At 37.3% G+C, this 27,758-nt stretch overlaps 3 protein-coding genes and 1 non-coding gene across 4 annotated transcripts in view; 2 read left to right on the forward strand and 2 right to left on the reverse strand.

Moving 5' to 3' along the window:
- LOC103504900 (tyrosine-protein phosphatase non-receptor type 4) overlaps positions 1-3,538 on the reverse strand; it is a 32,467-nt gene extending 28,929 nt beyond the window's left edge. Inside the window, 4 exon segments of the mRNA XM_026820339.1 lie at positions 1,302-1,469; positions 2,539-2,584; positions 2,931-2,978; positions 3,473-3,538. Of these exon segments, the coding sequence (XP_026676140.1) occupies positions 1,302-1,469; positions 2,539-2,584; positions 2,931-2,978; positions 3,473-3,538 (328 nt within the window).
- Positions 3,539-9,761: 6,223 nt separating this feature from the next.
- LOC103504901 lies at positions 9,762-12,379 on the forward strand. The gene is made up of 3 exons (XM_008469197.3): positions 9,762-9,834; positions 10,270-10,331; positions 10,865-12,379. Exons 2-3 carry the CDS (start codon positions 10,275-10,277, stop codon positions 12,377-12,379), a joined length of 1,572 nt encoding a protein of 523 aa, XP_008467419.1. The 5' UTR covers positions 9,762-9,834; positions 10,270-10,274.
- Positions 12,380-13,803: 1,424 nt separating this feature from the next.
- On the reverse strand, positions 13,804-24,095 carry LOC103504902 (putative methyltransferase DDB_G0268948). Its single transcript, XM_026820340.1, has 7 exons — positions 23,892-24,095; positions 23,447-23,579; positions 20,043-20,099; positions 19,221-19,562; positions 18,453-18,568; positions 16,027-16,167; positions 13,804-14,791 (listed from the first exon to the last, which is right to left on the reverse strand). Exons 2-7 carry the CDS (start codon positions 23,570-23,572, stop codon positions 14,695-14,697), a joined length of 879 nt encoding a protein of 292 aa, XP_026676141.1. The 5' UTR covers positions 23,573-23,579; positions 23,892-24,095; the 3' UTR covers positions 13,804-14,694.
- Trnae-uuc lies at positions 18,784-18,855 on the forward strand. The gene has a single exon. It is a non-coding gene; the product is annotated as a tRNA-Glu (tRNA).
- Positions 24,096-27,758: the final 3,663 nt, after the last annotated feature.

The raw sequence follows: 27,758 nt of genomic DNA on the forward strand, positions 1-27,758 counted from the left end.
ATATTGCAGGTCCAAGTAGTCCTCATCCTAGTACCAGTAGTAAGCCGGTCGATAGTGATAAGATTCCGGTGCAGATTTGAAAATGATGGATATTCGGCAATTGGACAGAATTTATTTTCAAACCTCTGCTCTCCCATATTTTATGAGCAGCATGAGTGGAAATCATTCTGGAAGTAAGTCATCTCTGACCACCAAACAAAATAAAGGATCCAGAGATATCAATAAACTTTATGTGCATAAATATTCCAAGTTCTAATCAGAAGTTCGAAGTGTTAGTCTTTTTTCCCCATTCAAATTTAACAGGTTGTGGGTTGGGGAACGGCGGGTTAGGAAGAAGAAGAAGAAGGCCAAAAAACCCCACAGGGGGGAGGTCTCCTTTCGTAGAAAAATACGCTGTCTCACTCTCGAGATTTGGGATTTTCCAGAAAGACTGGATGCTGAGATGTTGTAGCAATTTCTATTTTTCCAAGAATTTTTAAAGAGGTCCTTCAATTTTACGTCACAACACCTTTGGGCGAGGATAACTGGATAGTTGAGAAATTAATGTTTTTACGTAGGTACTTTCTATTATATTAAAAGAAACTCTAGAATACTATAGATGAGAGAAAGACAATTGCAATGAGATTGCAATTCCCTGTCTCAGATGGAATTGAACTTGTGTCCTTCAATATAACGTCGCAATCAGGTTCCATGAGAAATTCAAATAATAACACATCAATCCCCCCCATTCATAACAACGACATATACGACACTGTATATGACTGCGTGCATTTCAATCAATGAATGAAAACCTTAGGGGTGCAGCAGACTGCAGAAGTCATATACAGGGTGACGTTAGAAATCCATATCCTAATGGACTAATTTGTCCTAATAATTTCACGTTGAAGGGCTGAAAACATGAAGAACTACATGCCGAGATAAATCGATTCGAAAAATATGAGGATGTATCGATTTAAAAAATACTCAGATAAATCGTTTGGAAAAAGTACCTACTGAGATAAACTGATTAAACAGATACGGAAACAAATTGATTTGAAAAATAAGGAGATAAATCTATTTGAAAATTACTCAGGCTGGGGCCGCTGGGGGGCCGAAAAGTGAGTAAGCTCGGTTCAAGTTTAACTCTCGAAATCTGATTGGTTGATTTTTAAAAATTCCAAGATTTTTAGCCAATCAGATTGCTTACACTGAGATTAAAACTTAAACTGAGTTTAAACTCACTTTGTGCCTCAAACAGTCCATTAAATATTGACTTTTGCAAACAATTTCTCCACCCCAAGCAATACAACCGGATTACTTACATTGAACCGTGTAGGATGCCAGCAAACATGCCGTGGACGGAGCCAGGATCAGCCGATGAGCCAATATGTCCTTCCTGATCTGCAGATAGAAGTGGTAGCGTGTGTATTCTTCCTGTAACTTGCTGGGGTCCGACACGTAGAACTTGACACGGAAGTAAAAGTTGCCGCCTGGAACAAAGTGTCAGTGTTACACAACTCATTAGAAAAAAAATCGTTCTCGGAACGGCTGGCTTTCTCCCCTCCTGACTTCATTCGCTTACGGAACGATAAGATCTGACAGTTCTCTAAAAGAAACATTTTCTATACGTAAAAAAAAAGGTTTTATTAAATTTTCGACCAATGAGGTGAGTAGAGGAAATTTTCTCATATTTTGGGTCGATTAACTTTATAGGGCTTAAATGGAGAATCCTTTTTACATTCCTTATCCTATAGGAAGGAAAATAATGTAATCTGCTGATTTTTTTTTTCAAGTGAGTTCTACAGTTTATTGCACGCAGGAGGTCCGGGTTCGATTCCCGGCGGGGCCGAGGTTTTTTTCGGCTCTGTGCTTGGAGTTCGGGGTGCACTCAGCCTCGTTCATTAGAAAAAAAATCGTTCTCGGAACGGCTGACTTTCTCCCCTCCTGACTTCATTCGCTTACGGAACGATAAGACCTGACCTTTCTCTATAAGAAACATTTTCTATAGGTACGTAAAAAAAAAGGTTTTATTAAATTTTCGACCAATGAGGTGAGTAAAGGAAATTTTCTCATATTTTGGGTCGATTAACTTTATAGGGCTTAAATGGAGAATCCTTTTTACATTCCTTATCCTATAGGAAGGAAAATAATGTAATCTGCTGATTTTTTTTTTTTTTTAAGTGAGTTCTATAGTTTATTGCACGCAGGAGGTTCGGGTTCGATTCCCGGCGGGGCCGAGGTTTTTTCGGCTCTGTGCTTGGAGTTCGGGGTGCACTCAGCCTCGTGAGGACAATTGAGTAGCTACTTGAATCGAGTAGCGACCAGTGGCGGCGTTACCAGAGTAAAAAGAAAAATTATAGAAATGTAATAAATAGTAGGTACAGGAGGCTCTTAGTAATGCTGTGATATCCACAAAATTGTGAAGAAGCTCTCAGCTTCACCACAAATAAATCATGAACTAGTTTATTGAAGCAAATATTTTCTCATAGTGGTGGGTATTTTGAACACCACAGAATGGAATAAATAGATAAATAATAACTCTACAAGGTCTGAACTTACCATTTCTGATTTGTTTCTTCACTTGCTTGTTAGGATCAAGCCATCTCTGAAAAAAAGACAATACAATGCAAAGGTGAGGTTAGGTAACATACAAAATTTCCATCTCTCACCAAATGATCGATGGTGACAGGAAAATTCGCGTCAATTGAAGGGAAAATTGTTTAAAAAACCCTTTTAGGTACCCTATTTTGATTCAAACCTGAATGTCAAACAAGACGAAGTAGGAATTTTAATTGTGTTAAGCATAAATGCTCGTCACAAATGTCATTTCCCGCTTATTATAGCTAAATTTTATGACTTGACTGGGACTCGAACCACCAACCTCCAGATTCAAAGTCCACCGTGCTAAAAACCGCACGATTGAGGTTGGTTAAATAAGACCAAGTACTTACAATCAAATCCTGATGGACTAGAGAGGGGGCCAGTCCGTTTTCGGTGAACTGTCAGTAAATGATTCAGTAGGTATTACTGTCGGTGACAAATTCTCCCTAGGATGATAGAAAGAAGTACTTATTCTCCTTAAGATGAGATGAAAGAAGGGAGTACCTACTCTCCCTTTTGTGACGGGATAAATCTGTAGCATATTTTGTAAGAAATATTGAACGATTACCATAGAAGGGGCATTAAATTTTAACATCAAAACCCAATAAAAAAGACCAATTTCACTATCAAAACCCAATTAATTTACTCTTGGTACTTTTTTCCTAAACAGTTTAATTACCATAGAAGGGGCATTAGATTTTAACATCAAAACCCAATAAAAAAGACCAATTTCACTATCAAAACCCAATTAATTTACTCTTGGTACTTTTTTCCTAAACAGTTTTGACATGATTGTTAGGATTTTAGCAGAACATTATCAAGAATATGCAAGCAATGTGTCTGTCAATTATGATTTCGATCTTTTGTGTATTTACCATGTTTTATTCTTTACTTGATGCTGCTCTGTGTAATTCTTCAGTTCAACTTCTGAGGTGACATTTTCTGTTTTTATCAGCATTTTACATCAGAACTGATGGTAACCGAGAGAATGCATTTTCTTTCTCCTTCAGTTCAATTTACCTATATTTTTGATTCTTGAACACAAGGAGTTCCATATGAGGTTTTCTTCAAAATAGTCTATACAAAGTATTGAAAGTATCTGGTGACAAGGTAACTGTGTTCATCCTGGACTTGGGTGAAATTGACATCGTCAGTGCTAGAGAATGTAGAGAGTTGCCTAATCATATTTATGCAGAACCTCCTTGCACAGTTAGAACGAACCCTTTGGATTCTGTTCTTCATTTGGAATCCAATATGGAAGTGACCATTTTACCTTTTAATATTATTGAAGAAGTGAGGGAACAAGAGTTGTCGGGATCAATAAAATCTGGCCAAGATTCAACCAGAATCCCCAGGCCAGGTTTCTCCTTGCTTCTAGTAGATGGTCTTCCACTTCCGCACAGAGTAATATCCTGAATCTTGTGAAGTGATTGGTTATGATTATCTTAGTTATTATTATGTTCTTAAGAGTATTTCTTTAATTCTTCAGAGAGTTGCAACTTGTAAGGGGTTTTAATCGTATCATCTTGAGGAGTTAAAAGTTTTTTTTTTTTTTCAAGTGTATGATATCAGAGAGTTGTGTTTTTAATCGTATGACCTAAGGGAGTTAATTGGGGGTTTTAATTGTATGAGTTTAGGGATTTATAAGGGGTTTGTCATTACCATGCCTATTTCCTTCTTAAGGCATCGACTGTAGTCCTAAATAAACTGATTAAGCTAGGAGGCAAAAAGCTCTTTTCTTCTTGGGAGAGGAAAAATTCGTCTCACTTTACAAAAAGCACTCTGTAAAATACCATCTTGGGGTTCCTCTTTGAAGTACTTTTCGCTTTTACCGCAAAGAACTAAAAACCTTTTTCTGCAGTCAGCTTAGAATAGGTTATCCCATTATGTTAACACAGTGTTAAGTATAAAGGCATTTCCCCTTAGTCAACACAAGTCTCAGACTTTAGTGTGAAACTGTAAGCTTAAATGAGGGGTCGGTACTTTCAGACGGCGGGTCCGAGAATCGAACCCGCGGTCCAGCGCTTACAAGGCAGATGCGCTACCAATTAAGGTGGCGAGAAAGGGGAACAATTATTAGAGAATTTGAACATTATAATTAGTACCTCACGCCTACACCTAATACCGTATTTTTGAGGTAAAGGGACCTTAAGTACACTCCTGCTAAGTACTGCTTAAGTAGTTACTTATAACAGCAGAGGAATCATATATAGGTAAACCTATTCCAGCTGGATAAACAAGGTAAATTCTATTCTATGACATAGACTGGTTACAATCCAAAATAGTACCTACACCTAATACCGTATTTTTGAGGTAAAGGGACCTTACTTAAGTACACTCCTGCTAAGTACTACTTAAGTAGTTACGTATAATAACAGAGGAATCATATATAGGTAAACCTATTCCAGCTGGATAAACAAGGTAAGTTCTATTCTATGACATAGACTGGTTACAATCCAAAATTACATTTACCTGTAACTCTGTGACTGACTTATTCTTATCAGTAAATCAGGTGATACCATTGGCACAATAATATTTTTATCTCTGTTATTTAAATCAAACTTTATCAGCTCCATCCTGTCTATTGAAATTTGATACAACCATGAAATCTGACTACCAACCTAATGCAAATAAATAAATTGAATCAATATTGACTTCCTATCATGGGTGTTGTATGAATAGAAAACACCCAAAATTGATTAGCTTTGTAGATAAAAATATGAATCAATATTGACTTCCTATCATGGGTGTTGTATGAATAGAAAACACCCAAAATTGATTAGCTTTGTAGATAAAAATAGCTGTGAGATCAATACTTACCAAGAGATTTAATTAAATAGGTAAGTAGCCACCTATGTAGGTACCTAATAGCCTAATACCCATTTAGAACACAATAAAATTACCATTGATAAATCAAGTACCTACTTACATAGGCACCTAAGTACATACCATAAAGTCAATCAACCTGAGCCATGAGAAAGAGGTTTATTTGAAGAGCTCAGGTAATAATGTACCTACTTATGATTGTTTTTTTTTTTTTTTTTTTTTTTTTTTTTTACATGATTCAATTTTATATTTTCTATATGTAGTGTATTTAATTTCTCGAAACCAATTAAATATACGAGTAGGTATAGGTACTATTGGACTTACCTACCTATGTTTTGATAAATTATTTTATTATTTCACAAATAGGTAAGTAGCCAGCCACCTATGTAGGTACCTAATACCCATTTAGAACACAATAAAATTACCATTGATAAATCAAGTACCTACTTACATAGGCACCTAAGTACAAAGTACATACCATAAAGTCAATCAACTTGAGCCATGAGAAAGAGGTTTATTTGAAGAGCTCAGGTTGTTTGTTTTTTTTTCTTTTTCTAAGGTACATGACCTTTTTATATTGTTATCACATAGGTACCTACACCTAGTAAAAGCTCACAGTGAAAGAAATGATCAGTGGTTGGGTGGAAGAGCTTGTCCTTAAGAACATTGCCCACTTACACAAAGCTTAAAAAAAAAAAAAAAAAAAAACCTGTTGGAGTATCATAATATTCTTCACATCATAATGTTCCAAAAACCTGTAAACTGCTGGCGATTGAGCAGATGAGCAGAAAAAAACTGGTTCTATGTTCTAATCTCTCGGTCTTAGGTCACACCATGAGCTTCTTCTGATTCTAGGTCAACCTTGGTTTAACACCTTTCTAATGGACCAGCTTGGGAGTAATATTGAACCTGATACCTGGTGGCTTATCTATGTTAGTGAAGGCTGTACCTATCTCAGATTATTTCAATACAAAGATGTCCAACTGATCTCTCTCTTTCTTTCCCTTAAAAAAAAAAAAAAAAAAAAAAAAAAAAAAGGTTGGTAGGAAAAAAAAATTTTTTAACAAAAAAAATAAAAAAAAAAAAAAAAAAAACTAGGTAAGTTGGATAGTAATAGCCATTTACCACAACAACAATTTGAAATAAACTTGGTTTACAGTTAAACCTATTGGTTTATACAATCTGATTGGTTGATTGCTTTGAGATTAGCCTATCAGATTCACATCAGCTCTGGGCATTAGAATCATTAGGTTATGAGAAATATGATAAAGTAGGTTTTTTTTTTTTTTTTTTTTTTTTTTTTTAAAAAAGAAAAAAAAGAAGGTACCTAAAAAAGAACCTTTTTTATAGTGAGTCGTAAAATGATTCAGTAGTATTACTGTCGTGTGACAAATTCTCCCTAGGATGATAGAAAGAAAGTATCTTATTCTCCTTAAGATGAGATGAAAGAAGGGAGTACCTACTCTCCCTTTTGTGACGGATAAATCTGTAGCATATTTTGTAAGGAAATATTGGAACGGATCTACCATAGGAAGCGGGCATTAATTTTTAACATCAAAACCCTAATAAAATAAGGACCATTTCACTATCAAAACCCAATTTAATTACTCTTGGTACTTTTTTCCTAAACAGTTTTGACATCGATTGTTAAGGATTTTTAGCAGAACATTATCAAGAATTATGCAAGCAATGTGCTCTGTCATCTTATGATTCGTCTTTTGTGTATTTACCATGTTTTATTCTTTATTGATGCCTGCTCTGTGTAATTCTCAGTTCAACTTCTGAGGCTGACATTTTTCTGTTTTTATCACGCATTTTACATCAGAACTGATGGTAACCAGAGAGAATGCATTTTCTTTCTCCTTCAGATTCAATTTACCTATAATTTTTGATTCCTTGAACACAAGGAGTTCCATATGAGGTTTTCTTCAAAATAGTCTATACGAAATTTTGAGGGAATTTTAACATTTCTTACCTGGATTTTCAAGACTTTCTAGATATGTGACCAGAGCACAAGATTTGTTTGAATATTGCTAATGAGATGGAAACACGTAGAATACGTAGATTAAGAATATGGGTATTTGAACTCTCTACCAAAAACACGATTTACAGCAAAAATAAATGCACAACGGTTTAATGCTTTAATGTTAACGACGAAAATAACTTTTGGGCGATTTCGCAATAAAAAATAATCAAATTGCAAGAGAAGAGAGTTTGAAAAAGTAAAGAACCGAAGAAGAGTAGAGTGAAGAGAAAAAGCGTCCATTAAAAAAATAAAAATTAACAGTTTCAGTGTTGTCAGATGAGCAAACATAAAAAACCGTACATTGAGGAAATTACCGCACCGTACACCCGTCGCGCGTAGGGTCGATTTATTAGGTTTTTTTGGGGGTTTGGGTTTTTTTTTTTTTTTTTTTTTTTTTTTTTTTCACAAAGCTACAAAACTTCTATACGTTCTTTTGATCACAAAAAAGGCAATAAAATAGGCTGAGGAATTTAATTGTGTTATGTAAATATAACTTTCTGCTTGTCTGTGTTAAGTTTAAGCAATTTTTAAGTAAAATTAAGAAGTATACTTAAATTTCATGACTTGGCTTGGACTCGAACCACTATACCTATCATACCACCAACCTCCAGATCCAGAGTCCACCATGATAATAATTGAGGTTGAATATCAGAGGGCAGTATAAAATGAACTGCATATATTAAGCAGAAATAAAGAACCATCCAAATATGAGTAAATATACAACCAACAAAAGATTTTTTTATATGATCGAATGTATGTATGTTTCATAGAGCTACCTACCCATTTTTTAGGAGTTTTGAAAGTTGGTTTCTGTTGGCTGCAGGGTTCATTCCAAATAGGTAAATAATGCTGTCCAAATAAGTAATTTTTTAAAAAAGTAAAAGGGTTCCATATACGTATAATATATGGAACCTTAGCGAACCCTTTTACGAAAATGATTATGGTACAGGAACACTATATGATTTGGCAACACTGTGCAGTGTCCAGCGCGCACTGTAAAAATGTAAAAAAAAGTTTTTGGTTTTTGGTACCTACCTACCTAATTTATTTTGGAATTTGGTGTTTCACGAAGAAATTTAATTAATTAGTACCTATATTAGTAATTATTTATTTATTTTTAATTACTTGACCAAATTAAACATTGATTAGACCTTTTGACAATCTTATATTATAAAATCAAGATCCATTCACTCATTCACATTTCATATTCACACACTGATTGCTCTATCTCCTGAACCACAACACCTAGAAAGCTGAACTTTGGTAGGAATCTAGGAAATGTAGGAATATTCCTTTTATGGTCTAGGTGTGCAATAAGAAAGGACTATGTAATCTGCGTGTGCTCTAACTCTCCATCTATCTATTGATCTCTTCCCATTTTTGATTTCCCTCCCAGACATCATGTTTTGTTCATCTGATCCCAACAAAATATCAAGTGCTATGCTGCCTAGTAATATTGTAAGTATATTAACTAGGTACACAAAATAGATCAGAGCAGTCTAGCTGAGGGACTATAAGCAGAGAGTAGATCAGCATTTAGCTAGGGAACTTATTAACTAGGTACACAAAATAGATCAGAGCAGTCTAGCTGAGGGACTATAAGCAGAGAGTAGATCAGCATTTAGCTAGGGAACTAAAAACAGGGAGTAGACCAAATTTCCTTATGCTGTATCAACAGCAAAGGTTGAGGGCAAGGGGCATATATCTGCTCGGTAAATTTTGTTTAGGCAAAACCAGTTGGCCTCAAAGCAATCACTCTAAAGCTGATTGAGAGGCCAACGACAAATGCTGACCCCATCTGAACAAGTAAGCGCAACTGATCTATTGTGTTATGTAAATATAACTTTCTGCTTGTCTGTGTTGAGTTTAGGCAATTTTCAAGTAATTATAAGTATACTTAAATTTCATGACTCGGCTTGGACTCGAACCACTATACCTATCATACCACCAACCTCCAGATCCAGAGTCCACCATGATAATAATTGAGGTTGAATATCAGAGGGCAGTATAAAATGAACTGCATATATTAAGCAGAAATAAAGAACCATCCAAATATGAGTAAATATACAACCAACAAAAGATTTTTTTTTATATGATCGAATGTATGTATGTTTCATAGAGCTACCTACCCATTTTTTAGGAAAGTTGGTTTCTGTTGGGTTCATTCCAAATAAATAATGCTGTCCAAATAAGTAATTTTTTAAAAAAGTAAAAGGGTTCCATATACCTTATCGAACCCTTTTACGAAAATGATTATGGTACAGGAACACTATATGGTTTGGCAACACTGTGCAGTGTGCAGCGTGCATAAAATAAAAAAAATAAATAGTTTAAAAAAGTTAAAATTAAAAATAGTTTTTGGTAAAAATTTTGGTGTTTCACGAATATATTTAATTAATTAGGTAGGTACTTAAATTACTATCATTAGTAATTATTTATTTATTTTTAATTACTTGACATTGATTAGACCTTTTGACAATCTTACATTATAAAAACAAGATCCATTCATATTTCACATTTCATATTATTCACACACTGATTGCTCCATCTCCTGAATCACAAGTATCACAACACCTAGAAAACTGAAATTTGGTAGGAATATTCCTTTTGTGAGTTTTGCAGTTTTGTGGTCTAGGTGTGCAATAAGAAAGGATTTTGCGAAAATCTAAACCGATCCTGAGATATGATCAATTTTTGATTGCTAAAATCTCCATAAGAAATACACAGGAAGCAGAGACTGTGGGAGAGAATAAATGTTCGGCTCTTGACCAACATTTTGTTTTGTTTATGTACCTATCTATCTATTGATCTCTTCCCATTTTTGATTTCCCTCCCAGACATCATGTTTTGTTCATCTGATCCCAACAAAATATCAAGTGCTATGCTGCCTAGTAATATTGTAAGTAGGTATATTAACTAGGTACACAAAATAGATCAGAGCAGTCTAGCTGAGGGACTATAAGCAGAGAGTAGATCAGCATTTAGCTAGGGAACTAAAAACAGGGAGTAGACCAAATTTCCTTATGCTGTATCAACAGCAAAGGTTGAGGGCAAGGGGCATATATCTGCTCGGTAAATTTTGTTTAGGCAAAACCAGTTGGCCTCAAAGCAATCACTCTAAAGCTGATTGAGAGGCCAACGACAAATGCTGACCCCATCTGAACATGGGAAAAGGCAAAATAGATTAGTGTAGAACTTTAAAAAAAAAAAAAATGGATATCTGGCCCAGACTAATCAGCTTGGAAGGTAGTAAGTATGTACCTACATATTTTGACTTTATATGTGCTACATCAATAAGTCCCAAACTGGGGTCCATGTCACCTGAGGGGGCTGTGAAGGACTTCAAGACCCCCGGGAAGATCACATAAAATACATCAAAGGAGCTGTGGAGCATTCACCTAAATAATATCTTTTCACTCTTATTAATTTCAGATGATGAGAAAATCTCCAAGGACAAAATCAGATGTTTTCACCATTGATTCAAAGTCCCTCTTGCAAATGAGTTCAAAAGAGGCAATAAGTCTTATAGACTTGAGAGATCAGATGAGAAAACAGTTCTCACCTCAAGAGCTTGATTTTTTTCAGTATAATTACAATTTGAAAATGCTGGATATTCGGCAATTGGACAGAATTTATTTTCAAACTTCTGCTCTCCCATATTTTATGAGCAGCATGAGTGGAAATCATTCTGGAAGTAAGTCATCTCTGACCACCAAACAAAATAAAGGATCCAAACTTTCAGATAGTATATCTCTTTCAGGGTCTCATCAAAGTATTCAAACTGACTCAGAATATTTATATGAAAAAACTGAAGACTTAAAAGCTAAAAGTAGACATTCTTTTCCTCTTGAGAACAAAGAAAACAACCAACATAATAGATCTTATGACAAAGGAGTTTTCAAACATTTAAATGATAATGAAAATACTGTGGAAGAGGCATCTTCATCTCAGTGTTCTCAGGTTGGAGATTTTATATATGATGTTGTCTTTGGGGACTGTGGTGAGAACCAAATTTATCATGTATACAAGAAATCCCAAGCCCATATTATTGAAGATATTCACAATCGTATTCTTGAAAAATTGAAAACCAATTCATTGGTAACCTGTCCTCTAAAATTACGTAACAAAATGGTAATTAACATTAGCAACAGATGGTACCGAGCTATCATTACATCATGGCCTCCAAGAATTCCAGGTAGCATATTGGTCAAACTGGTTGATGTTGGACGATATATAGATGTTGATAAACAAAATATTCATTGCTATGAAATTCCATCTGAAATTTGTCAAAAACCTCTTTCTTTTCAAATAAAGGTGCATAGTGTGACTGAGAATGTAAGTGTTGGTTGTATTGCCACAGTAGAACAATTGAACAACAACAAACCTGTAGATGTTAATGTGCTTCAAGTTATTGGTTTTGATGACAATGGAATGTCTGTTATTACTTCAAGCTCTACAAATGATAAAATTACCAGTGATGTCCCTGTTACTTTGAACAATCCTATAACAGTATTAATGTTGTCCAAAGATGGTGATTGCAACTGGGTACAAGATAAAAAAATGTTGGACGTTTTTGTAGACTGGTATGAGATTCTGGAACAAAACAAATCTGAGTTTACTCAAACACCACAATGTGGTGATTATTGTTTGAAAAAATATGATGATGTTTGGTGTAGAGCTGTTGTCAGAAATGAAAACCCTCTCAAAATATTTTACATTGATTATGGAAATGAGGAAGTAGTTTCCAACCCAAAACACTTGAAACCAATGCCATCATTATGTCTCTCTCATGAACCTTCAGCTTTTAAAATCAAATGGGCAAACAGAAAAAATGAGAATATTACATTCCAATATAAAGAAGAATTGAACATCATCCCTGTGCAAGCATTGGGTGACAATACTTACCTAGGAAAATATTTTACATTGATTATGGAAATGAGGAAGTAGTTTCCAACCCAAAACACTTGAAATCAATGCCATCATTATGTCTCTCTCATGAACCTTCAGCTTTTAAAATCAAATGGGCGAACAGAAAAAATGAGAATATTACATTCCAATATAAAGAAGAATTGAACATCATCCCTGTGCAAGCATTGGGTGACAATACTTACCTAGTTCTCAAACAAGGTGAATCCTTGACACAAGAAGATTGGAGCTACAAGGATAATCTAATCAACACGTGTGGTGGAAGCCTTGTGATAAACAGACTCCAAGAAGTCCAAGTTGTAGATAAAACTGATGAGTTCATAGTGGGAACAGCATCTCCCAACAGTAATATTGATTTCTATAGTAACATCAATGATCTTGGTAGAAAAGATAAAACACATGATATTGATTATGAAGACATAAAGGAAAAAGATTATATCCTCGTATTAGATCACAACACTCAACATTGGCACCGTGCTCAGCTTATCAATCAAAAGAATTCAACTTTCTACTTGATTGATACAGGTAAGACTTGCAATTTACCAAAGCGGTTCAAAAGTTTACTGCCAAACTTTTGGGACTTACCACCAAAAGTTATGCAAGTCAAAATAAACAAATCTCTGTTGAAGTTATGTGAAGTGAAGGACACCATTGAAATTGTACCTTTGTGCATTTCCAACACGCATACTGTCGCATCTCAGCTGATCTCATCTCCTCAGTTTGCACTAGAATCACCCCTGCCTTTACCATTGAATAAGGACATGAGAGTTCATTTCGCAAATACTGACACTGTTGAGGGAATTTTAACATTTCTTACCTGGATTTTCAAGACTTTCTAGATATGTGACAGAGCACAAGATTTGTTTGAATATTGCTAATGAGATGGAACACGTAGAATACGTAGATTAAGAATATGGGTATTTGAACTCTCTACAAAAACACGATTTACAGCAAAAATAAATGCACAACGTTTAATGCTTTAATGTTAAAGTATTGAAAGTATCTGGTGACAAGGTAACTGTGTTCATCCTGGACTTGGGCGAAATTGACATCGTCAGTGCTAGAGAATGTAGAGAGTTGCCTAATCATGTTTATGCAGAACCTCCTTGCACAGTTAGAACGAACCCTTTGGATTCTGTTCTTCATTTGGAATCCAATATGGAAGTGACCATTTTACCTATAAAGGAAATCTCGCGGCGTTTATATTCTGTGAAGATTATAGACTAAGTGAATGTCTACATTAGCTCACCAAGTCTTGACTTACCATATTAGCCCTTGTATTATGAATCACATACTTCATTGTGACCAGTGTGACCACTTGTATCCATCAAAGCAAGGGAAACCGAAGGCTTGATGTGCCAATGGTTTTTTTTCTTTTATTTTTATAAATTTACGGGACGGGTCCCATTTATTATTATAAGTTGCAAGAATTGTGATTTTTTTTAAATTACATTATGGATTTGGCTTGGGAAATTTTGCTTTTGTCTTGAAGGGGTTTTCAGCTGTCTGAGGTTTTGATGTGAGAGGAGGACTTTGAAAGGAAAAATGGGACTTTTTGTTTGTTCTTTGAGACGTATTTTTCGTATTTTTACATTTTTCATCCTAATTTTAATGGGTACCTATAAAATGATTGTGGCATATTCCCACCGTATTTATAATTATTTATTATTATTTTTATCTTTCTGTTTCATTATCGATGCTGTATGTTTGCACAACCTTGTTTTTGTTTATTTATATTTTTACTTTCTTACTTTAGGATTAGGTGTTACATTTCGAGTATTTACGTTCTCTGTACCCTTGTGATAATCAATATTGTTGCAATTCTTGTATTTTTACATGATTCTCTATATGTAGTGTATTTTATTTCTCGAAACCAATTAAATATACGAGTAGGTATAGGTACTATTGGACTTACCTACCTATGTTTTGATAAATTATTTTATTATTTCAAGTTTTCAAATCAAAAAATAATAATACCTAAAAATATTACTACATATTATACTCTACAATTATATTTGTTGGAATTAAATAAAAAGAAACAGTAGAAACATCATGTTTTTTATTATGTACACATAACTTCCCATAATAAAATATCTGGGATTTATTTACAGCCATACTTATATTACGAATTTAATATATCTTGTTTGATTTAAAAATTAAAACCAATATCTACACATATTTTTAGTCAATTTAGTTGTAACAATCAATTCTTCACAGAGGATAACGCTCCAAGGGCACTTCCCACTGCTGGCTAATTCCCATTTTAGAAGTCATCTTCCCTCTGCGTTCGAGTGTTCCGAAATCAGAATGGTTTTCCCCACTCTACGTTCGAGGGTTCAAAATGGTTTTCTTCCCATAATAAGAATGAAGTTGAAGTCCACGTTGAGTTCTATATTATCAGGATCATCTTGGACGCCTATTTGATCGAGCAAACTGAAATCAAAAGCAAGGAAGCAAAAAATTATCACTATGTATGTAGTTAGTTTGGAGGGGGCACGGTTGGTCCAGTGGTAACGCGTTTGCTTGCCATGCAGAAGGTCCCGGGTTTGAATCCCACCATCGACAAAAATTTGTACTCGTTTTTCGATTGCAAATATTTCAACGGGTTACTTTCTGGTGTTCTCGTGTTGACCCAGCACCTAAATGGGAAGTATTGTGCCCCTTCTCGCCCATCTGACGAAAGGCAAACTACGGGATGGGCATGCCACGCCACAGGCCACATCAAGCGTACTATAGGCGTCAGCGGTACAGCAGTTGTTTCATTGCTACGAAATAAAAAACGAACGCGCGGTGAAAACACTCATCTTTTTTAAAAAAAAAAAAAAAGAAAAAAAACTATGAGCGCGCGCGCGATGATTATCAGGCTAGTTAACAAAAACCTTGGGGCAGTCGCCAAGGTCGTGGGTTTGATTTCGAGTTGGGGGCTAAAACAGATTGGGAACGTTCGGTCTCGAACGGCTGTTTTTTTCCCCATCCTGTCTCTTCCTCTCTTTCATTTCAGGACGAGAAGACGGAGTTATTTTTTTTTTTATAAAGAGGTTAAACATGGTGGAACTGTAACTGGTATGGTCTTATCGTCCGCGAAATCGAAAGAGAGAAGGAAGAGACAGGATAGAGCGAGAAAGCCAGCCGTTCCGAGAACGAACATTTATTCCATCAGGATAATAAATCCGCCCGCGGGATCAGGGAAATCGAACCCGCGGCGGCCTAGCGCTTACCAAGCAAACGACGCGCACCAACAAAGCCTCAAAGAACTAGGCTGGCTCGGAGTAGTAGGCTTCGTGTTCGTTTGCCGCACAATCAAATCAAAAATTTTAAAAAAAAAAAAAAAAAAAAAAAAAAAAAATGGGAACAATAAAAAGCCCAAAAGTAAAGATATATTTTCTTTATTTAATATACCTTATTTATACTGTCGGCTAAAAGTAAGGTTTACAACCCACCATCTACGTATAAAAAGTCATAAATTTAGTCGGGGTGAAGACCATTTATAGGTAAGGCCAAAGTTGAAAGGTGTGTCAAAACATAGTCAATCGAAGACAAGTTGAATGTATATATATATGTTGTAGAGGCAGTGTGGAGGGTTCAGTGGACATCGATCGACGGCCGGTCGACTATGTTTGTATGGACAAATCTTAATTTCTTTTTGATCCGCCAGGGGTGTAACTTACCTATCCTGGAAGTCATTGAGGACACCAAGGGCTTCCTTTTCGCCTTTCTGGAGGTAGAAGTTTTGCATAGTGGAGGTGGACGCTATGTAGGACACCAGGTCTGATACTGTACTGTGTAGAGTGACGTGCATGGTTTCATCTCTGTGGGATATAGAGAATAGAATATAGAACAAGTATCTTGTTCTTTTTTTAGAAGAGTTTATCACCTGAAGAGTTTATCACCCAAAATAGAAGAGTTTATCACCTGCGAACAAGGAGAGCTGACCCTAACAGTGGACACTGATGTAGGATTAAAGCAAGGGAGATATATATCTCTTTCTTTTTTAATACTGCCAGTATACGACTGAAAAGTTCCTTTACTCTCGCAGTCTAAATTTGGTCGGATTAGATGGGAATTAGGTCGGTTAAAATTAGGCTTGCCAAACGTCCCGAATTGGCCGGGACAGTCCCGAATTTCAGGGGGTGTCCCGGCGTCCCGTTCAGTTTTTCATTTGATTAAACCCCACGCTGGTCTACTCCCTGATTACAGTCTCCCACCTAGACTAAGCTGGACGACTCCCTGATTAAAGTCCCCCACGCTGGTCTGCTCCCTGATTAAAGTCCCCCACCTAGACTAAGCTGGACGGCTCCCTGATTAAAGTCCCCCAGCTAGACTAAGCTGGACTACCCCCTGAGGTCCCCCAGTCAGAATGGGACTGGAGTACTAACACATCAATACTCTTAATTGAGAATTTACATCTCAATTAGGCAATTACGAGTAGATACTCAGTTAGATCAATTATTGTTAGCTATGGTGGTAAGTAGGTACCTATATCTAAGTAGACAGGTACTTGCTCATCTTCTCCTTTTTTCCGCCAGACAATAAGCAAAAACCAACAACTAATGAACATCATTAAGCTTGATTTTTCGCCAAAAATGGTCGCTAATTTGCGTTTGTTTTTACATTTCCATACAGATATAGACCTGAGCTGACCCTAACAGTGGACACTGATGTAGGATTAAAGCAAGGGAGATATATATCTTGTTCTTTTTTAATACTGCCAGTATACGACTGAAAAGTTCCTTTACTCTCGCAGTCTAAATTTGGTCGGATTAAATGGGAATTAGGTTGCAACTTTTCTCTCAAAACTTTCCTATCTAATCACACTAGTCTGGCTGGGGGACCCTAAACAGGGAATAGACCAGTGTCTTAGGGGACTATAGATAGGGTTCAGAGCAGTCAAACCCTAACAAACAAGCTGGAGGTTACAATTGTAGGGTTTATCATGATAAACCCTTTAAGGGTTTATCATGCTTCAAAAGAAAAGCACAGGTAATTTAGCATCAAGTGACATGAAAAGGAGATTTAAATGACATTTTTGGTTTGCCAACACTCACACTTAACTTAAATTTTCCTGGACTTAAAGCTGACACGTACCTCAATCTTATATTATAAGAACAAGATCCATTCACTCATTCACATTTCACACACTGATCGCTCTATCTCTAGAACCACAACACCTAGAAAGCTGAAATTTGGTAGGGTTATTTCTATTATGGTCTAGTGTGCAATAAGAAAGGATTTTGCGAAAATCTAAATCGATCCTGAGATATGATCAAATTTCCATCGCTAAAATCACCATAAGAAATACACAGAGTGCAGAGACTGCGGGAGAGAAAACTTTTCCTCGCTCGCCTAATATTTGAGTGAAAAAAAAGTCTCATCCCTAAAGGAGATTCGGCTAAAAAGCTATGCCAGTAGGAATTGTAACTGCTGAGGTCTCATCGTCCCGAAATCGAAGGGAGAAGGAGGACTCTGAGGACAGGAGCAACCCAGCCGTTTATTCAGATAACGATCCTTATCTGTTTAGGTTTATAAGGAGATGAAGTTCTGTCCCGGGCGGGAATCGAACGCGAGATCTAGCGCTTACAAGCCAGACGCGCTACCCTCCAAGGCCAGCCATTCACTATCAGGTAGACCTGACGACAGGTACAACTGATCAGGTCTACCTGATAGTGAGTGGCTGGCCCAAGCTGAAAGCAACAACAAGAAACCCTGACACTTCTTCGCGTAGTCTACAGGCTACAGATAGTACTGACACCATATATCTTGTATCTTATCCCAGGAAAGGTTCCGCTGAGAAGATCCAATGTCTGGACAGTTCTGTCCCTCTGGTATGCGCAGGCCAGTGTGCGCACTGGTTCAGTTTGCCACAGTTCTATTCAGAGACGTCCCGGGTCCTCATGCCAGGGGGACTACTAGCGGGTTTATATATATACTTGTTTAGTTTGGACGTTTCGGGTTTGAATTCCAGACCCGTCTTCAGCAGATTTTCTTCAACTATAAGTCCAGGAAAATTGTAAGTTATGAAAAGGAGATACCTACGTAGAATTGACTTTTTTTCAATCCGACTGAGATTCGAACCCGCACCCTCCAGTTGCCTTACCTGACTAGGGGCTCTTGGTTGAAGAGGAAAGACTGGAATCCGGGTGTCGAGTATTTGCCAATGTACAGCGTTTTGCTTTGCTCAGGCATGAAGTCTTTCAATTTATCCAACATAAGCTGAAATACAAACAAAGTTTCCATTGAGGACATTGAGGTGTGTCCAAATATAAAAGGCATGCTTGAATAATCGATATCATACCTAATTATTTGAATGCGCGGGCTACTACATTAGTACGTAACTTGAACTTGAGAGAGCGTCATTGTTCTTCACCTCAGTTTTTGTATAAGTATTATAACTTTATAAATGGAAATTTTCGCCTCCGTATTCAACCTCCCATGTGGTCTAGTGGCTAGGATACCTGGCTTTCACCCAGGAGGCCCGGGTTCGATTCCCGGCATGGGAAATTTTTTTGCTCGTCCGGGATATTCATTTTGTATGCACAACACCTTCGGGAAAAATGGGTACCTATACCAGCGATTTCCAACTAGCGGCATGCGAGCCACATATGGCCCGCCAGACCATTTTTATGGCCAGCCAAGGTTTTTTGGGTGGGCCCCACTTTTTTTTGCTCTTTTTATTATGGGGTGGACGAAAATGTGGAGCACCCAACCCCCCCTCAAGAAAATCCTCGGATACGGGCCTCCTAACTTGTGTATGTGGTCTGTGAAGTACCTGCCGATGTAGCACGTGGCCCGCATACACATGGAAGTTGGAAATCTCTGCCCAATAGGTAGGTACCTATTACCTAAAAATTAGTTCACAACTTACCTTTTCAACGCAATGTGAAATGGGCTTGTCCTTATAGTGAGGCGCGGGCAGCAGATACCCGTAGACCGCTAGTAGTCCCCCTGGCATGAGGACCCGGGACGTCTCTGAATAGAACTGTGGCAAACTGAACCAGTGCGCACACTGGCCTGCGCATACCAGAGGGACAGAACTGTCCAGACATTGGATCTTCTCAGCGGAACCTTTCCTGGAACAAGATACAAGATTATATGGTGTCAGTACAATCTGTAGACTGCGCGAAGAAGTGTCAGGGTTTCTTGTTGTTGCTTTCAGCTTGGGCCAGCCACTCACGTTTAGGTAGACCTGCACCGATATACCTGACACCTGGTGAGCACACACACTATCAGGTAGACCTGTACCGGTATACCTGACACCTGGTGAGCACACACACTATCAGGTAGGTACTGATTGAAAATAGAAAAATGGACATTGTCTGGCATTCCCCGTTTTCACCATTACCGCCTGACAATTGCGGAAAATAGGATTTAGGTAAAAGAAAGCTACAAAACTTACATATGGTGTCTGCAGTAGGGTGTGTAGACCAGTAACTTTTGAAGAAATACTGTGCAGAACAACGACACCAAATAAAAACCAAAATCTCCCGATTGCGCTTTTGAGCTTGTCCCTACGAAGGTGCGTAGACTTATCTTTTATTATTTTAAATAAAAACTAATAAAAAATCGAAAACACGGTAAACTTCTTTAAAACACGATTTTTTTTCTTTTAATTTAGGTATTTTCTATTTTTTTTTTTTATTATTATTTCTTTTTTGTCACTATCAGTAGGCACGAGGTAAAAATTCACAGTGCTGCGGCCGGAACCACAACCCATGTCCAGAGCTGTCTCATAGGGGGGTGAAAGCTAGGGAAGGGACGATCAAAGAAAGAAATGGGTTAGAATGGTTAGATAATTGGCCGAACAAAGTGAAGTACAAAGTTTTAACTTGACGATTCGTGCGACCTTAACCCGACTTTTAGGGCTGTCTACCCCTACACCCAAGTCTCGGAGTGGACTTTTTGGGTACGGAGTTAATGCTTTCTAATTCCTAACTGAGCTTGAAGATCTGCCCCATGAGACGAAAAAGATTGTTTGTCTTTGGGGCGTGTTCTCGATAGCACTTATGAAAACTCTGATGGGCAAAAAATTGACATCATCGTCATCACAATTCCATAATGTTTTTGTTGGAAAAAAGTGACGGAAAACAAAATTTAATAGGTACCTAATAACATTAGAGTTTACCGTTTTTTTTTTTTTTTACGACATGAAAATATTTGCCCCATATAGGGATAATAAAGTACCGACCTCCTCGTACATAAACCTGGGTATGTTGTTTTGGTATCGCAATAAAAATAATATGTACAATGTAAGTACCTAAGTGTTTTTTGTACGTCGTACATGGGTAGGTAAATAATTATGTACATAGATGTCTTTAAATTATGCTGATTTAAACTTTAAGTTCGACAAAGATAAACAAGTACATAGGTACCTACACGTATCTATTTATACTTACTACGCCGCTCTTCAAAGTCTTTATCTAGGTAGGAACCTAGGCCAATTTCAAAAGTATATCTATCTAATACATAAGATCACAAAACATTCTTATATACTTACTTATATTATGTAGAAATAGGCATAACCTAAGCATTCAGATACCTAATATCTCACCAAGTCACAACATATCTATAAATTTCTATGTATTAATCCATGTACCTAATTTTATGATCAAGGTTTCAAGGTAATCAGCTAGTGAGCCAGATAACTTGTTGTTTACCAAACCTGGTTCTATTGCTATTGCATACCGAGCTGACTATTAATAGATCGGTAACAATAGTTTGAACCGAGGTGAGCCTTTTTAATAAAAGTGTCACCTATAATAGTACACTAAACAATCAGCTGATTGGACTTTTTTGAAAAGACTCACCGGAGCTTCGGTTCAGTCAATTGGGCACTTAAACAGTGTGTTCATAAAGTTCACGACTCTTTTTCCCACAAAGAAAAGTCAAATATTGTACCTGTTTTACAACTGATAAATACGAAAACACTGCACGATCTCACACTGGAGTCACTGGTTTGTTTACTAGCGTTCTACCGTCTCCAAACTAGGATATCCAGTTAAAGTGCATTCCAGTCAAGGCCGTTTTTCTGTTTCCTCTATTGGAGCGCAGCCATAAAACCCACAACCAGGAAGTTTTGGACTGACAGGCCGAGGTAGGAAGGCGTTGCAAAAAAAGTCATAAATATCGAGTCCCATAGGTGTGCGGTGCGGTCTACCTTGTAAGCGCTATGTCGCGGGTTCGAATCCCACCCGGGCGGATTTATCGTCTCTTCTTAACCCTTTCACCCCGACTTATTTTAGGACTAGAATCTTTAATTTTTTTGTGATCAGGTATTATTATTTGGGCTATAAGACAAGTAAGGCCTCTACAAAGTTTTATGTCCTCCTCCTAGGTCACTGAACAAAAATCGATCTGGAGACAAAACCAGATAAAGGTATGAAATAGTAACTACAAAACTTATTACCTTTACACGTTCGTGTATCCATTGTATCATATAAAGGTAATAAGTTCTGTAGTTACCTATTTCATAACTTTATAACCTAGGATGTCTAATATAAACATATTTAATAATAAAACCAGATAAGTTAGCCAAGTGAATTTTACTGACGTCTTTGGTCATAATGTCACAAACAAAATGTTTGAAAACCCCTGGAGAGCGATTTTTTTCGAAAGGTCTGGGATGATATACCTATGTAAAATGAGAAAGTATTGCAATCGGTCCAAATTTTCAAAATGGGGAAATACTTGGAAATAGATATCGGTTTTAGGGCCCCCTGATTCCAAAAAGTGATATCTTTCCCAAGCAAATGGATGACGTTTCCAAGTAAGCATTGTGCAATGAGGAGTGAAATATTAGGACTGGCTCAGGTCAGGACCAGGCTTCTGGCTCTTTCAAGCCGATGGTGGACAACTCGAAGATTACCACAGTGGTACTGATTGAAAATAGAAAAATGGACATTGTCTGGCATTCCCCGTTTTCACCATTACCGCCTGACAATTGCGGAAAATATTGTCAACGTACAACTGATGATTGGGCGTGATACCAGTGTTCTTCGACGCATGATATCACGTGAGGTAAGACTGGACATGACATCACATGAGCTCACGTGACATGAGGGCAGTGTGTTTCTACCTTTATTCCTACCATTAAAGTAGGTATCAAAAGAAAAAGTTCGCACAGGTCACCCTCCAGTCAAAATTTTCTTAGGACAGCCACTCACTATCAGGTACACCTGTGAGTGCTCATCAGGTATTAGGTAAACCTGCAGACAGGCGGATAGTTTCAGACGTACCTGATGTAAGGTCTACCTGATAGTGAGTGGATGGCCTCAGGTGATTAAGTGGGGATATTCAAAAAGGCAAAACGGTCAACGGGCTATTCAGAATCCCCGAAGAGCCCATATAATAAGGATCTTGAAGGCAGAAAGTAGAAACAAACTGCCCTCACGTCACGTGAGCTCGTGATATCATGGGGAGTCATGTTTCGATTGGCTCCTCTGGTGAGTAGGTACACGGTTCAGAGCCTGTCAACGTAATTATGTTATACAGAAAATAAAAATATATACTTATTGAAATGGAATGTAGTGTGGTTCTTACCTCGTAACTGATAAGATAGGGCTTACCAGAAAGTGAGTCAGGATATAGAGTAAAGGATACCTGTCAACGTACAACTGATGATTGGGCGTGATACCAGTGTTCTTCGACGCATGATATCACATGGTGTAAGACAGGACATGACATCACATGAGCTTATGTGACGTGAGGTCAGTGTGTTCTACCTTGATTCCTGCCATTGAAGTATCAAATGAAAAACTTTGCACTATCGCAGATCACCCTCCAGTCAAAATATTCTTTGGTGATCAAATGGGGATATTCCCTTCTGCCGTTCAATAAGTCACAGTACGTTCACTCCCATCTAAATCGCATGTAAAATGTTATATTTCACCGTTCATTGAACGCACTGTGACTGGAGCGTGACCTGAACGGATAGCGGTTGACCGGACTAAAAAACTGTCTTAGTCCAGTCAAATCGTCACGGAACTTACGCTTCGTTCATTGAACGTACTGTGACTGGAACGTGACCTGAACGGATAGTGGGTTGACCGGACTAAAACCACTGCCTTAGTCCAGTCAAATCGTCACGGAACTTACGCTTTCTCCCAGATAGTCTGTTATTTTCTTCACCAGCTGCTCTGGGGTGCCAGGACGAAACTTGGTGTTATTCAGGAGTATGTTCTGCGACACCTGTTTCAGGTTGAGCATGCTCTTGAGCGCCATCTTGCAGCTGTGAACAGAAGTATCACATTTTTTTTTGTTTTATTTTAGACCTCGAATTAAAGGTTTTAATTGACAAGAATTTGCCATGATCGGTGGAACAATTTAGTAAGACTGAAATCAGAGTGAAATATTAGGACTGGCTCAGGTCAGGACCAGGCTTCTGGCTCTTTCAAGCCGATGGTGGACAACTCGAAGATTACCACAGTCATACTGATGGAAAACAGGAAAATGGACATTGTCTGGCATTCCCCGTTTCCACCATTACCGCCTGACAATTGCGGAAAATAGGATTTAGGTAAAAGAAAGCCACAAAACTTACATATGGTGTCTGCAGTAGGGTGTGTAGATCAGTAACTTTTGAAGAAATCCTATTCAGAACAACGACACCAAATAAAAACCAAAATCTCCCGATTGCGCTTTTGAGCTTGTCCCTTATACTAAGAGGTGCGTATACTTATCTTTTATTATTTTAAATAAAAACCAATAAAAATCGAAAACACGTTAAACTTTTTTGATAAACACGTTTTTTTGTACCAATATAAAAGGTACATTCATATGTATAATGAAAATAATAATATATCCTCACTGTAATAATTATACATGAAAAGAAATACAAGACTGCAAATCAAAAACTATCCCTAGATTGTGAAAATGAAAAAAATAAAGGAAATCTACATTAGGACATCACAATACACCAGACAAATTGCAACCGAACTTAGCATCAAAAGGCCTCAACTGGTAAAGGGCTATTTTTCGGGCTAACTGAGAATTTATATCCTACTAAGGCATGGCCGTTCCTTAAGGCATGGCCGTTATTGTCACTCATCCATTTAGTGGTCTTGCTCGGCGTAGTTTAACAAAAAAGAACCGGAAAATAGCCTATGACCTTCACGGGAGTGCAAGCAATAAGTTCACAAAGTTTCATAGCAATGGGGCTCAACCACTTTTTTTTTTCTTCGCTGATAAAGGAAGTTCGAAACACGCTGATTTCAATAGAAATGCTTAAAATTTCATATAATGAAAATAATAATATACCTATCCTTACTGTAATAATTATATGTACATGAAAAGAAATACAAGACTGCAAATCAAAAACTATCCCTAGATTGTGAAAATAGAAAATGAAAAATTAAAGGAAATCTACATTAGGACATCACAATACACCAGACAAATTGCAACCGAACTTAGCATCAAAAGGCCTCAACTGGTAAAGGGCTAAGAGCGAATTTTTTTCGATAGGTCTGGGATGATATATTCTACTTTTAAAAATAATGATTCTGTGGGACGTATTGTCTCTTCAGGGGTGAAAGGGTTAAGTCTCGTTATTACTTTCCATTACTAGCGAAGCTATAGGTACTATGTAAAATGAGAAAGTATTGCAATCGGTCGAAATTTTCAAAATGGGGAAATGCTTGGAAATATCGGTTTTAGGGCCCCCTGATTCCAAAAAGTGATATCTTTCCCAAGCAAATGGATGACGTTTCCAAGTAAGCATTGTGCAATGAGATTAGCTGAACACAATGCATGATAATTAAGTACTACGCACAACAACACTCATTCCAAATTATTACCCAAATTACGTGGGAAAACAAAAAACAATCAATTTTTTTTCTTAAATTGGCGAATCGCGACACTTTCGTACGTCACTTCTTATCAGGATGAGTATGTAAAATGTTTGTTGGTTTCAAGAAAAATTAAGTACTACGCACAACACTCATTCCAAATTATTACCTAAATTACGTGGGAAAACAAAAAAACAATCAATTTTTTTTTCTTAAATTGGCGAATCGCGACACTTTCGTACGTCACTTCTTATCAGGATGAGTATGTAAAATGTTTGTTGGTTTCAAGAAAACAAAAATACTCATAATAATAAAATAAATAAGAAAACACAAATATTCATAATAATAAAATGAATTGAATTTCTTTGTGTTATTACGCCACATTTTTTTGTAATCATGATCACTCCAGAATAGGTGGTGGCTTTCATAAATATTCCAATATGTATATCTAAGCATCCCATGTTTACCTACAAATGCTGGCACCGGTTGCTATGCGCATTTAAATTATATAGCTCATTATCCTTATGCGGACACCCCCATATCAAAGCATCCCATGTTTACCTACAAATGCTGGCACCGGTTGCTATGCGCATTTAAATTATATAGCTCATTATCCTTATGCGGACACCCCCGCAACAGAAAATCACGGAATCGACCGTTTGCATGGTACATTTTTTTTTTTTTTCAGATCGACCGGGAATCGAACCCTCGACCGTTAAAAAACAGTGTAAGCAATGTGCAATGTTTCACGCACTGACATACGCATGTCAGGGTTAAATGGTTAACCTACGAGTTATGTAGTCATTATCTAAGCATCCCATGTTTACCTACAAATGCTGGCACCGGTTGCTATGCGCATTTAAATTATATAGCTCATTCATTATCCTTATGCGGACACCCCCGCAACAGAAAATCACGGAATAGATCGTTTGCATGGTACATTTTTTTTCAGATCGACCGGGAATCGAACCCTCGACCGTAAAAAACAGTGTAAGCAATGTGCAATGTTTCACGCACTGACATACGCATGTCAGGGTTAAATGGTTAACCTACGAGTTATGTAGTCACTCTTATGTCCAGAGGACACAAGGTATCTAGTTATCTACGCATGTTTCTTCTTCCATTGAGAATGTAATGTAAATGCAGTTTGTGTTATTATGTCACAACTTTGGTGCTCACTGCAGCACTGTAGGATTTTCCCCATCTCAATAATCCTAAAATCCAATGTTTACCTACCATGCTGGCACCGGTCGCTATGCGCATTTATATGTCATAGCCACTCATTTTCCTTAGTTATCTACGCATGTTTCTTCTTCCATTGAGAATGTAATGTAAATGCGGTTTGTGTTATTATGTCACAACTTTGGTGCTCACTGCAGCATTGTAGGATTTTCCCAATATCTCAACAATCCGAAAATCCAATGTTTACCTACCATGCTGGCACCGGTCGCTATGCGCATTTATATGTCATAACCACTCATTTTCCTCACGAGGCTGAGTGGGCCCCGCAACAGCCAGTCACGGAATCAATCATTTGCATGATACAAATTTCTTGACCCCGCCGGGAATCGAACCCGGGTCTCCCGCGTGCAAGACGAGCGCAGTGACCACTACGCCATGGGAGCTGACTCTTTCTTTGAGAATCAAGTCGCGTATCTTTCTGAATACTAGGTGTTTAATTCAGAATCAAGTGGCGTAACTTTTCGATTCATCATCTGTTTCAATCCTAAGATTGGTTACAGGGTGTTACAAGAACTTTTCGATTACAGGGTGTTTAATTGAGAATGGGGAACATGGCTATGGTAGGATGGAATTCATGGAATGCGTGTCTTTATTCTAGGGTAGAAATGCCTTTTTGGGTATTAGGAGAAAGGAGTTTTTTTTCCCTTCTTCAAGAGGTTTGATAGAAGGAACTGTAACTACTGAAGTCTTAGTACTGAGTAACATCAATTATTGTTAGCTATGGTGGTAAGTACCTATATCTAAGTAGACTGGTACTTGCTCATCTTCTTCTTTTTTCCGCCAGACAATAAGCAAAAACTAACAACTAACTAATGAACATCATTAAGCTTGATTTTTCGCCAAAAATGGTCGCTGATTTGCGTTTGTTTTTACATTTCCATACAGATATAGACCTAGGGATTGATTACACATTCACCTCTAAGGTACATATGTACTCTTTTACATAACATAAAGAGACAATCATAATAACTATAGGTAGGTAACACCTATGTATACCTATCTATTATGTATAATTGTAGATGCCACAAGGGACTTGGAACAATGCAGTCCATGATTAGTTGATAGCTGGTGATGAAATTTGCATGTTTGACATTCGTCTCTTCAATGAAAACTGTTTTACATTCCAAATGTGACTATTTCTATTCACAATATTCACTGAGTTCCTTCTACGCTATTTAAAAATAGAAACTAATAAATGAAAACTGGCATGGAGTCTCCAACTATGATGTGCCATTGCAAAAATCTACCTACTTCCTAAGCCTAAGACCAGCCACAGACGTTCTTGTGAGCTCTCCAGTTAGGCCATCGGCCATCGGTGGTGCATTCAATGTGCTTTCGCCGTGCCTTTAGCTTTGGTGAAGAAACCTGACCGTTATCCGGAG

Source organism: Diaphorina citri, unplaced genomic scaffold (assembly GCF_000475195.1).
Source record: "Diaphorina citri unplaced genomic scaffold, Diaci psyllid genome assembly version 1.1 scaffold139, whole genome shotgun sequence".
NCBI classification, from domain to species: domain Eukaryota; kingdom Metazoa; phylum Arthropoda; class Insecta; order Hemiptera; family Psyllidae; genus Diaphorina; species Diaphorina citri.